General features: G+C 41.4%; 1 protein-coding gene across 2 annotated transcripts; it reads left to right on the top strand.

Annotated features, from left to right (window-relative positions):
• Window positions 1-4,053: 4,053 nt before the first annotated feature.
• On the top strand, window positions 4,054-10,658 carry znf217 (zinc finger protein 217). 2 transcript variants are annotated; one of them, XM_067528204.1, is made up of 5 exons: window positions 4,054-4,256; window positions 5,760-7,118; window positions 7,282-7,389; window positions 7,521-8,909; window positions 9,038-10,658. In XM_067528204.1, exons 2-5 carry the CDS (start codon window positions 5,810-5,812, stop codon window positions 9,145-9,147), a joined length of 2,916 nt encoding a protein of 971 aa, XP_067384305.1. In that variant the 5' UTR covers window positions 4,054-4,256; window positions 5,760-5,809; the 3' UTR covers window positions 9,148-10,658. The 2 variants fall into 2 exon arrangements, with proteins under 2 accessions (XP_067384305.1, XP_067384306.1); XM_067528205.1 differs by having other exon boundaries at window positions 4,054-4,270.
• Window positions 10,659-13,457: the final 2,799 nt, after the last annotated feature.

The following is a 13,457-nucleotide window of genomic DNA, read 5'->3' as shown; positions in this document are numbered from 1 at the left end:
TAGGTGTGATCATTTTAAATTGCGCATAAAAGTAACTGCCCCGGCACCGAAGGAGAAGAAGTGAGCTATGGCTACTGATAAGACATGTGGTCCATTGTCTGTCCTTTTCCCTGAGGATTGTTTCTGATTCGGATGAAGTGTGACAGGTCTGCCACAGGTATGGCTGGTATGTGTGAAGACTTTCATGCCTATTGCTGAACATAAAGCACATCACCGATGAAACTGTACAATACAAATCTTGAATGAGTTCTAACGAGACAGGGGGTTTTAAGACAATGACGGAAAGGTCTCTACTTGTCGAATTAGTGGACATACTAACACATAATTTCATCAAACTAAACGCTGGGGCAAACGTTATGTAGAGATCTTTATCTTCATAAATCCGTACGAAACCCTTAGACATTTGCACTAATACCAATTCCTGATGTCATCAGTTTTCTTGTAGTGTGAGCTTTTATGCACCAGGGTGTAGGTGCAGACGAAGAAAACACCTACGTGTCCCCACATGCAGTTGGCCAGATTGTTAGCTTTCAAACTGAAGGCCCCTCTGTACAGTAATGACAGCCATCATATTTCATGAGGGTTGAGTCCTTCCTGCGCCATCACATACAAGAACAAAACCGAGAGGCTTATTAATGAGCTAACAGTATGGCTTCAACATTTTTCAAAGACTGTGCACACTTGCACAACACCATTTTGCTGCAGTTCACGCCGGGACAATGTATGTGACTGTGTGAATGCACTGAGCTCAGAGAGGGGGGTGGAACAAGGGAACAGTGGGCAGGGAGGCCTGACAGGAGGCCTGCTGTCAGCATTAATGTGGATCATGGCACTGCTCGCTAGTAACAGGTCTGTTCCGCTGGTGAAACACTGTCAGGGACCAGTGAGAAGACACAGCCACAGATGTGATAATACATTAATGTAGTGGTCTGTCCTCTGAAGGACATATGGACTATTGACCGAGGGTGAATCAGCATGTCCCGCAGGCACAATATATATGTGTACGTGTTTGCAAGTCATTTGAATGCAGATGCTCTCTGGTGATCTTTAGGGCCGGTTTTGCAGGGGAATGTTACATCCTGCTGGGGGAACAAAAGGCCTCTGTAACTTGATACTGGAAGAAAAAGAAAAATCATTGGCAAATTTCAAATGGGAAGATTTTTGAGACAAGTATTTCAATTCAAAATATCGATATGCAAAAGAAACTTTTTTCTCATTCCATAACACGCACAGACAAAGTAATTTATTTTATCTGAAAAAAGAAAAGTGCAGTGCAAAATAGTATGAATACATCCAAACACACTGTATTTGCACCAATCAAGTACCTCAGACTTAATAAAGCACATGGATCTTTGGGATTAGCATAATAGGGTATAGGATAACTCTGTCCTCTGTTAAATTCTACTATCATGTTTGACACGTTTTAGACTTTATACAAACATAATTCTGTACAATATGTTTATGTATTGGTATATTTCTCAGGTGCATCTCTTGTTTTCTATGTATATCTGTATACATTTCAAAAGAAATGTTTTTGGTAGAAACTAAATGCTTCTGATGATCAACAACCCAACAGCACTGGTTGGACTGAGAAAGGAGATTATATATTATCAGTGTCCTTCAGGAGTGACACCAGGATTATGAAAATAATTTTTAAAAAAAAGCCAGGCTGTGAATCTGGTGGAGAACAATGCAGTCAGCTGCTCCTGACAGATCAACACAAAAACAAGTCGTCACCACAGCCTTTTCCATATTCGCTGATTCGCTCCTCATCACCTTGTCTGTCTACAGAATACACAGTTATTCATTCGAGCTTTCATTCACTTCTCTTTCTCCAGAAATTTTGCTTTATCTTTAATTAGAATTTACTGCTTTTGGTTTAGTGCTGAATATATATGTATGTTATGCATTGTGAAGATCTGAGACAATGAGCCCGCAGGATTTTAGGAGCGAGATTACATTAGCATAAAGTCAAACAATAGGACAAAGTTAATTAAATCAGTTAAAAGTAAACAATGTTTGCCGCTTGTTGCTGTCATGACCACTGCAGATGATGAATGCTAATTAAATAACTTCATTACAATCTAGGATGTTAAAGAAATATTTCTTTCTGCTTACACTCAAACTACCAACCAGCTCCAGATGGAGATATTTTTATGATCAGCTATAACATCTCTTGGCAATATCATCATCCTGAACCATCATAGTGCTGCTCCAGATTGATAGCTTTTCACGGAGCCTTTGTGGCCATGGAACAATAGGAAATGAGCGGGAGGCCTCGATGTGTCACATGTGGTGCCTTTGATTAACATACTAGACTTGTTTGTGTAACAGGATCTCGGGGTGAGGCAAGAATACCAAAACCTGAATCAGAGTATTGCAGGGGGTGGAAAAATGTTTTAATTCAGTGCAGCATTTGTAAGTCACAGAGTTTGACTAATAAAAAGTACATCAAGGATGTTTCATTTTGCACAGTAGGTCGTCAGAGAACAAATCCCCTCGATTTGTATAAGCCACACTTTGACACAATTAACATAAATACATGTGTTTAGTATGATGCACAATGTTCGCTCTCTGTGTCTGTCAGATCAGATGGGTGTGTGTGTGTGTGTGTGGCATGGACTGAATTATCACATTCATTGCTGAAACAAAGCATTTTTATGTGCGTCAAACCTGCAGATCTACTTGTGTCTTCGTTATATATAGTGAACAACACATTTGCCAGACCGGTTTGGCAACGACAAGAATTTGAAAAGCCACTTTTAATATCTGGGCAAAACAGTTCAATGGGCTGGAAAAAGAGAGAGGGTTGAAGCAACAGCGCAGCTTAATGTGAGAGATGATTTTGGCAAACTAGAGTATTCCAGTCTTTGTTCACTGTTGCTGAGCTGGGAGTGGTTACTGATAAAGTTTGTCTTTTCTTTCAGGCATTTGAGGGGGAGGGGGAGGGGAGGGGGGGGGGGGGGTCATAATGAGAGTCCTCCTGAGTCAACTGAGTATCTCCATTGATTGTATGATGTATGGCTTTTAGCTACCATCAGTGCCTGATGTGTCTTCGGAAGGGTGGATGAGTGGAGGAGGGGCTGTTATTTAACCACACATTACCCAGCGGGTGTCACTGTAGGTGATGGTATCTCAAAGAAATCTGCATATTCTTTCTTACAGGGCCTATACACAAACCAGTAGTGACTGTATATTCCCTCCCTGTATATTGAACAATTATAATATGAAAAGTAAAATACACTAAGGGTTTTTCCTTCCAATAATTGGCCTCCCACTGTCCCTAACGTCAAACACATACATTAAATATAAGGATTCATTAAAAAAAAAAAAAAAAAAGTGTGTCCAGTTGAGAGCATATCCGTTGGGATATGAATGGGCCGGCTTTTAATTTTGCGTGTTCAAAGCAGTGGAATAAGGAAGAACCAGAAGTTTATCATGACTTAACCAACCTGCTTCTGCAAAAAACCCTCATGTAACTGTGAAAAGTTCGAGGCACCCCTCCCCCAACTCCACATGGTAGCTGGTGCATGACGGGAGAAGGAGCTCTATACTTTGAAAGTCAAGCATGTTCAGCATTTACATATCACACGTGTGTTTACCAAAATAACATTAAAGTGACCTAAGATGTATTGCCAGCAAGCTAGTCTGCAAACGAAACGTAAAAGGAAAAAAGAAAACAAAAATGGACAACTCTCATTCTCATAATATGCAAATTGCGTGGTAACCTAGGTTATTTAAAATACAAATCGAGACCTCATGACAGTTAGTAAGTTTGTTATCAATCAGTTATCACATTTGTTCGAGCACCTGTGAAATAGAAAATTGGGATTTAGCAGGATTTCACGAAAATATGTAACAGGCAAAACTAGCACATTCCTCGCTTTCTATGCGTGTAGCGTTTAAGATTATGTGTACTAATCATTTTGTTATTCGCGATCACGTGACGGCCCTATAGGCTTTTTTTTTTTTGAAGGGGGGGGACTGTGTGCACGCGCTCCATCTCCACCCCCCCCCCCCCCCCCCCCCCCCCCCCCCTTGAGAGTCGTTGGGAGCGCGCTTCAGAGTTTAACAGCTGCAACAGTGAGGACGGGCGAAGTAGAACAAATATGATTCACATTCAAACAATTGAGTAGGTGAGCTGTCCACCAGCAACGCGCTGGGAAATGAAGAAGCTACTCACAAAAGCTGCCCGGCGCACTCACTTCAGTCGCTCGTAGTATCACTATCAATATTAAGCCGGAAATCCACAGTTGGTAGGTATTGTTCGGTGAGTTTCTACAGCTTGGTCGAAAGTCGAGACAACCGAAAAGTGTCGTTTGCTAACTAGTTAGTCTCGGTCGAACGCGAGCGACCCGAGCAGGAGTTCACGGCTTTTCCATAAGTTAGCGTGTTGTTAACTCAACGTTTTCTCAGTTGTGGGCTGAGTTTTGAAAACCGCCGTTAAACAATAAGCGACATCGTAAGTACACAAGACGCGGTTCATGTGGATTTGTACCAGTTTTGATGTCATAAAAAAAAGTGACGTCGTTATTGTTGTTGCAACGTGTTTGTTTTTTTTTGGTTTGTTTGTTTTTTTCCGTTAGAGGTAAATGGTAGCGAAAGGGAGCTATTTTTTTTTTCCCCAATCAGAGTTAACGCCAAAACGGCAACGCGAACGTGATTGATACGGATCAGTAGCGTTGAAAAACGGCTCAGTGCCTTGTGCTCTGTTTATTAGACGCACATAGTAATGTAATAGCTTCTCCGTTAAACATAACGCTACATTTGACATCGTTAAACGACGTTCCAAACTATTAATTGTTTAATTTGCGCGTCAATCACGATGCCTTAGATGATTTAGGTGGCTAATGTTAATGCTGCCTCCCACAAACTGTGCGTTGTTTTGGGAAGGTCGGAAATCAACTGTTGCCTTTGTTCACCTGGATCCTGTCAAAAAAATACACACGGGCAAGTACGTTTTATGTGTCTAAACACAGATGCATAGGTTCGCCCAGTTAATACACTCTTCAACCACCCAGACTTATTTTAATTTCGTTTAAATGTCGTTTTTTTATTCTCTGTATATATTGAAGTAGTCCATAGTACAAATCCATAGTGCTGAATGACCTAGTCCTTCAGGGGTCACAAATCAAAAGGAAAACCTAAATCTTACACACTTTAAACATATAAGATATCTTCAAACATGTGGATCAACAAAGCGGCCAACCATTGCACAGTGGTGTAACAGCTGTTACTGACTGTTGTTTAATGCTGTTAAATGCCAATCAAACCCAAGTCCATAGATGATATACGAGTCTTACGTTTGGATGTGGCCATAGATCCAACAGATAACTGTAAAACAAGAGTTTGAATGTTGTGTGTGTGTGTGAGAAGTAAATGCTATATATTGCAATAATGAAACACTGGCAGTATGAACATAAACAAATAAAATAAACCCTGATAAATGTATCTATCAAAGGAAGCCTGTAGTTGATGGTTCACAAACTCTTGTGATACTAAGAGTTAAGGAAATGAATGTCTTTGAGCAGGGAAAAGACATTGCTTTTATGTTTTTTATCAGTGGATTTGACATAGAGGAAATGAGTTGTCTTAGCAGTCGATGGCTAAAAAAAATACATTTCCTGTTTCAGTATGAGAAAAGGCTATTTTCTCACTGTGGTGTATTTTAAACTCCTTTGATCTTATGTAGGTAGTAGCGACCTGATCATATCCTGATATTGAGTAAAGCCTGAAGAGACTTTTCCTATTGTTTCCAGATTCCTAATCTGAAGAGTGTACATCATTGTTGCTCAGCATTTAGAGGACAATGCCGACACAATCGTTGCCATTTGTGGAGAGTCCAGATGGACTTGCCCAAGACATTCTGATAAGTAACACTGCAAGCATCCCAGGACCTGAGTCCAGCATGACACCACACACAAACTACTCAGAAAAGACTATGTCGCAATCTGGAGGCGGCGTACCACTATGTTGTATGTTCTGTGATCACACTTTAACTCATCAGGATGAGTTAGGACCCCACGTGTTAACACAGCATCCCACCACTTTCTACGAACCGGCTGTGCTTCAAGTTGAAGCGGAATTCAGAATCCCAGGCGAAAGACCCCGACCCAAACCGAGCACCCTGTCTATTAAAAAAGAGGAGATTCACAGTTGTATTGTATGCGGCCAGGTATCTCAAGATGCCAGTGAGCTGGAGTCCCACATGAGGAAGCACAAGGACTACTTTACTTACTGTTGCAATGTGTGTGGGCGTCGGTTCAGAGAGCCATGGTTCCTCAAGAACCACATGAAAATGCATGTAAAACCAGGAGCAAAAAGCAAGGCCCAGCAAGAACAGGAGGCCCCAGTCACAATCAATGGAATTGTCCAAGAACCTGCTTCAGATCCTGTAGTTACTATTTACAAAATGTGCATGGTTTGTGGCTTTTTCTTCCCTGACCATGAAAGTTTGGCAAAGCATAGTAAAGTACACAATCGAGAGGCAGAGCCAGGCAAACCTAAAGACAAAGAGATCATGGAGGCCACTAGTGAATCCCTTGCCCAACAGGAAACATTTCTTCACAGTCTAAATCTTATGCCTCACTCTCCAGGAAATAGTTTGCAACATAGGAGGTCGTCAAAATGGATTCCCCAGTTGGATCCCTTCAACACGTATCAGGCCTGGCAGCTTGCTACGAAGGGCAAGATAGCAGTTGGTCCCAATACTACTAAAGATATTGGCCAGGAAGCCAGCACAGACAATGAAGACAGCAACTCTGATAAGGAGGAGCTGCATAACATTTGCTCTGAGGGCCAAGGAGACAAAGCTAGGAAAGAGCTCCGGTCTCAGCCACAGACTGTAGTGGAAAACCCAGAACCACAGCGGAGGTCTCTAATGCAAAAAGATAAGGACAAAGAAAGGCCAACTACTTGTGAGGAATGTCACAGAACCTTCAGGACGTACCACCAGCTAGTTCTCCACTCCCGGGTGCACAAGCGAGAGAGAGGTGGTGAAGAGAGCCCAACTTCTTCTGTGGAAGGAAAGTTGTCGAGAGTAGGGACACTGGAGCATGCAGAGGAAGGCACTGATGAGGGTTTTGAGGAAGCAGCATTGGCAGAAAACCTGGTTTCAGGTAAATTTAGGGCTGATTACAAGATCATACTTGACTCCTGTCCTAAATGTGATTTAAGAAGTGTTACCAATTGCTCCCTCTGCTGATGGGAGAGAGGATAACACGTCTGGTGATTGTATAATTTTTTTGTGTGTTCATTTATTTTTTTATGTCATTTTGAAAGGTGAAGATGGCTTTGATCGATCAAAAGGCAGATCAAAAGAATGCAGCTACTGTGGCAAATCATTCCGATCCAGCTATTACCTCACAGTTCATCTCAGGACTCATACAGGTATATCTGACATATTAGCTCTTTAAAAAAACAAAAAAACGACACCTTATTATTATTATTAGTAGTAGTAGTAGTATAGATTCTGTGATCATTGTTTATAACTGTGTTTATTTCTTCTTTTTTTTTTCCAGGTGAAAAACCCTACAAGTGTGCTTACTGCGATTACGCTGCAGCCCAGAAGACATCACTCAAATATCATCTGGATCGTCGTCACAAGGACAAACCTTACGTCGAGATCCCCAGCAGACCTGTGTCTTCAATGCCCTCGCCTAATGACGGAAAACATGGAAATGACAATGATAATCCTGCCCCAAATACATCCCCGCTCAGGGTTCCTGGAGCCAGTTCATGCACCAGTGAAAGACCAGAGGACAAATTTGATGGTGTAGATGGCAAGCTTTGTAAACCACTCATTCAGATGAATGCTGAGTATGATAAATTAATTGCTAAGGCTGCTTGCTCTCTGCCTGATGATGTGCTCGCAAAGTGCCCTGTACCTGTTAACCTGAAGACGGAGAGGAACGACATAAAAGATGAAACCTCCGAGGCCCCATTAAATCTGTCCTTAAAAGTGTCTCTCTCCATCTCTGCCAGTGCAGAACCCAGAAATACATTAATTCCAATTGCCTGTTCATTTTGTGCATATAAAACTATGTACCCAGAGGTTCTGATAATGCACAAAAAGCTGTCTCATAAAGAAAAGTCAGACAATACAAAAAAGACAGGTTTTGCAGGAAGTTTGAAACAGAAGCGCTACACAGGCTGCCCCCCTGCACTTGATGGAAAAGATGTCACCCCTCTTCCGATGATTGACAGACGACACCCTCGTCGAACCAAATCTCCACCGCCTCAACCTGCAAAACCGCAAGAGAAGACCTTGCCTATTAACCCACCTCAGGGTCCCAAGCATTCACCTGCCCACGGCCCTTCACATGACCAGGAGACCCAGTGTCACAGACCGAACATTGATTCACAGTCCAAGCAGGAATCCTCCAGATACACAGAGCTCATTAAGAAATCCAACACAGGTAGCAGGTATGTAATGGACCGACCAGGTCCCCCAGACAGAGTGGGCATTGGCGAGAGGAGTTACCCAGTGAGAAGAGGGGTCATTTGGCACTCAGATGCTGCCAGGCTGTGCTTGTCAAGCCGATTTGGGAGCCTCCCCCAGATGGATTTCGTTGAACCTTCCAGTAAGAAATTGAAGTACTCAGTACCCACAGGCCACGAAGCTGATACCACTGAGAAATGCGGATTTAGAGGACCAGCAGGAGATGGATCCAACAGGCTGATGCTCTCAGGGAGAACTGTGAAAGCCACTTCGCAAGGCTCGGGTCAATCCACGGTTCCTGAGACCTTGGGTACCGTAAAGAATACAGCAGCAGCTATTGGGGGAGGTTTGGACAGCGAGTGGAGCATGATGAACCTTCTGCGCTCCTACACACCCAGTGACCTGGCATCTTTCTATCACAGTACACCAGCTAACCCGAGTCATGGAGGGCTGGCCAACCCAAGAGCAGGTATGTAGTCAGTTAGCTGGTTTAGGGAATTTACATCCAGAAGAGTATTGTGAAATTTAAACTAGGTTACTTCATATCTGCTTATTACTAGCAGCTTGTAGAGTTAACATTAAAGATTTCTTTCTCAGGGGGCAGAGCTCTGCTGTACCAACCTTTACCCACTCTGCCCAACATGCAGAGGAGAGACCCCTCAGCCTTCTCTAATCAACGCTATAGGGCCACTGACAAAAGTACCTAAAGTGGCACCAAGGTAAAAGTTGAAATATTTTCGAGAGCCAGAACCTTGGACGTTTTATTTTACCCAGGTACTTGAGTGAATTGCATCAAGTCGTATTTGAGAAGATGGGGTATTATTTCCTCTCTCTAGATCAAACTGTGCTGCTACCTTATTTTGGGGAAATTCTTGGAAAGTGTATTGAATGTATGGATTTGAAATGAGATCCTTTGTGTCTAGGCTCTTTTGTTTTGGTTTGTTTTTCAATAGAATACATATGTTGTATAGAAATGGCAGGGTGCATGCTTACAGTACGTTATTTTTCATTTTTGAAATGCAAAAAAGTACAGATCGTCTCTCCTTGGAGTTAGTATTTACTGGTGTGCAATGTGATGTTTGTTCCCCTCAGAACTAACCCTTCTTTGACCCACACTACCAATCACATGCCTGTAAATGTCTATGGCATAATAGCAAAATGTGTTTTGGGGTGAACTAAGTATATAAGATTGCAATAGATGAAAACTGTCTTAATTACAAACCTTAGAAAGAAATGTGTGGAAAAATAGCTGCTGTTAAATTACTGTTGATGGGCAGCCAGTAATTAAGTATTATATATATATATATTTTTCTTGTATTCCAAAGCACTGGAGGGGTGGGGATTTTCTGTCCAATAACTTGATTGCTTCGGCCCAGTGGTTTCCAAACAGGTCACAGTAAGAAGTCCTGTGTTTGTTGCAGGGGGTCTACCTCATATTGTGGTCTACGTAGACATTATATTTGTAAAGCTGCTGTAGCTATCATGTCAGCTGAGCCTTTAAACTTAGTTGGCTATAAAAGCTGGATGTTTTGTGTAAGCAGTTGAATGTCTGGCATCACAGACACACACGCTCCTCTGACGCAGAGCAACTACTACTGAGGCCATTTTGACCAGTCGCACCCGATTAACTGTGACACAGTTTGAGTTGGAGATTTCTTTGGTTGGCTTGCTATTTACAAGCCCAGTTTAAAACGCAACCGATTTCCTGGATATTACTGGTCCTTTTGAAATGGAAAATCCTCTGCATTGGTACAGAATCAAATCCATAAGCTGTACGATGTTCCAGATTTCATAGTTCTTTTTGTGTGTTAAATGGTTGTGCTGAATAATTTGGACTACACATTTAGTCACTAATCAGGAATTTGCTTTTACTGTGCAGATTCTTGACAGTGCGTTTTTTTTTTTTTTCACATGGCAGCAGAAAGTCCAAGTCTGTCATCAAGTGGCCTTTTTGCATGTCGTATGGCTGCTGTTTTAAAAAATACAAAGGCAGCTTAATGATGATACACTGAACAAAAAAAGTCTCAGGTTTACTCATTTACAAGAGATTCAGTCTTGTTTGATTTAGTGTTTGGTTTTGTTTTCAGTTCTAAAATTTTGTTTAAGTTATTTCTTTTTTGTATTCTCAATACATGTTTGCTTATGTAAAAATGAGTATTGTTTGAGATTTGTATAACACATTTCAATAATAAAGTGAGAGGTGAAGAGCTCTTTGGAATCATTTTTCTCTTTGATTTCATTTTTATAATATCTCCTCCTGATTGTCAAGGTAATAAATAAACTACAGTCTGAGCCTTCTTAGATTAAAAATGTATTATTGTTAGACATGCAAGTTCAGAAACAACTGATAAATTCAGAGTAATACTCCTAGTGTCTTCAGTCTCCTAACAAGTAACCTCCATTGCACCTCCATTATAACACTGCATGACAGAGAGTAAACACAATTTTATGGTAAATCTGTGTTGGGTTTTACCTCAGACTGAAGACCTTCCTTATCATTTCCTCAGAATGAACACTAGAGGGCATTATTCACAAAGCCAAGATTATACACTCTTCAGAATTTGGTTTTACAGTCTTGTACACAGTGGACTAACACTCCTAACACACTATAGCCAGGTTAAAACTAGAGGTAAAGAACTTGAGTGCGACATTTAGAGTAATGTTTATTGGGTTTGGTGCTGAATTAATACACATTTGTTTTTAACTGCTGAGCTTATTTATGTATTAGTAATAAGTGTGGCGCACATGTGGTCACACCCTAATTGGTGATGTCACGCAGGTGTTGCATGTCAGCTGTCACCGTCCTCATTGTGGCTGAAGGTTTCTAGCAGACCAGTGCAGCGGCAGGTTTCCCCTTTGTGATTCAGGAAGAATTTGCACTTACCAAAAAAACAAAAACTGAAGTCTCCTCTGAGAACTTTGGTAATAGCTTCTTCATCTGCAAGACAAGAGCAGACTATTGTTGACTTTCCTCATATCTATAAAAGGAGAAGAGTGACATAACCCATCACGGCTGTGCATTCTGTAAACAACAAATTGCAAGGGACAATCTTCAGCACATTGAACACTTTAAACTTTGATTTTTTTTTTTTTCTTCCTTTCCCTCCTCCCCTTTTGAGGAGACCACATCTGTTTGCTGTCTCTTCCCCTGGGCCAGCACTGTGTAATCTATTGCATTAGCTCACATTAGTGCATATCGCCCATGGGCCTCGGTAATCACAAACGCAAAATGAGCATTTCACTTAGCATCACCCTCACATCCCCCCCCCCCCCCCCCCCCACACACACACTGTGGCAAACTTAGTGCAAACGCGTGGCAGAGAACGCAAGTCGACAACAGCTTATGACATGCGTCCCATTACTCTCTATCCCCGTGTCCACAATGCTGCAAGGGTTTTCATGTCAAAAGCCCTTAAAAAGATCCAGTTGGAAATTCTCTTTCTGTTTACTCTTCTGCTTGTTTATCACAAAAAAGTGTGCGTTTCTGCATTTTGGCAGTAACTTTATCTACATTTGATCTCATTTTTGGCCATTTCTATATTCAGGTGCGGAGTTATTGGGCCCCCCCCGATGTTCTGGAACTCTAAAATAATTTTGGATAGAATAGTCTAATGCTCTTAAATCAAAAGGTAAAGATACATTAGAAGTTTATTTCGAACCAACTCTAACACAGTTAATGCTTAATTGCTAAATATGCACAGTGTTCTATGACCCAAGAAATGGTTCATGCTAATACGCTTGGGATTGTTTTTTTTTCTCAAAATGCTATAAACCAAAACACCTGAGGTCTTCACAGCTCCTTATCATGTTTCTTTCATCACATTAGATTGTGTGTGTTAATAGGGCTTCACACGGAGCCATTTTACTGCACAATTCAATACAGAAATGACATTTGCATTTCTGCTTGTTTTGCCTTCCATTCATCTGTCCACTGTGTTTGGTTTTTAGAAGAGACTATGTTTAAAACTTGTGGATACATTAATCTGTGGCCGAGGATGTGTTTAGCAATTCCACCCTCTTTCTCTCTGGCCGTATGACTATTAAATCTCCCACCTCCCTCCCTTCCCATAAAGTAAACTTCATGTTTTTCTCTCTCCCCTTAAGTGCTCTCTCCTCTTATTTTCAGTCTTTTCATCATTCATAATTGTTGCCTCCAGATTGTCAACTTGCATGAATTAGCAATTGGGCCAACAAAGCAGATACGGTCAATTGTTGAATATCCTGTCAGAATTTGAGGCAGAACGTCTGCTGTGGCTGTGATTGCTCATCATTGTCACCCCATTCCTCTGAGGAAGAGGAGCAATGTAATGGTTCCCACAAAAACAGCCCCTGGCCTGAGGAAAGGGATTTGGGTGTCTGGAGACAACAGGGGCCATATGGAGCAGGCTGAGACAGCAAGGCACATGTACAGAATAATGGATGACGTGTCATGTTTTATGTTGCCGAGAAGTCATCAAGAGACTCGGTTTGGGGAAATCACAGGGCTCACGTACAGCAAAAGCGACTGTTGCACCATTTAGCAATTTTGGTTTATTTTTGTGTTGGGAGCCTGGTGAACATATAGCCTTGAAGGATGTGCTGCTCTGTTTCCTTTGTTCTGATGAGGTTATTTGTAAGTAAACACTGTGATGTGGTGGATACTTCACTAACCGAGCGAACCAACCACCTGTTTACTCAAACGAAGACATTTGAGATCTAAATCTGCAAATGCTGTGTGCATTTAAGCAGTAGTGAAGAAAGTACTCAGATTATATATATACTACAGTGTAGAAATACACGGTAGGACTTAGAAGGGAAACTCCTGCGTTCAAAATTGAAGTAACAAAAGAAGTACTCATGTATTAGGTCAAAAAATAATTGACAACCAAAAAATGTCCTCCTTATGCACAATGTCTTATTTCACATCGGTTAAAATGATTTAATTGAATTAATTATTAATGCAGTAATGTGTTCATCACTTTGATGTTGCAGCTGGTAACAACACAGCTTATTATAATGACCTTTTCACCATTTAGAT

The sequence above is a fragment of the Channa argus genome, chromosome 13 (genome assembly GCF_033026475.1).
Source record: "Channa argus isolate prfri chromosome 13, Channa argus male v1.0, whole genome shotgun sequence".
In the NCBI taxonomy this organism is placed as follows: domain Eukaryota; kingdom Metazoa; phylum Chordata; class Actinopteri; order Anabantiformes; family Channidae; genus Channa; species Channa argus.
This window is presented reverse-complemented; position numbering and strand designations above follow the sequence as displayed.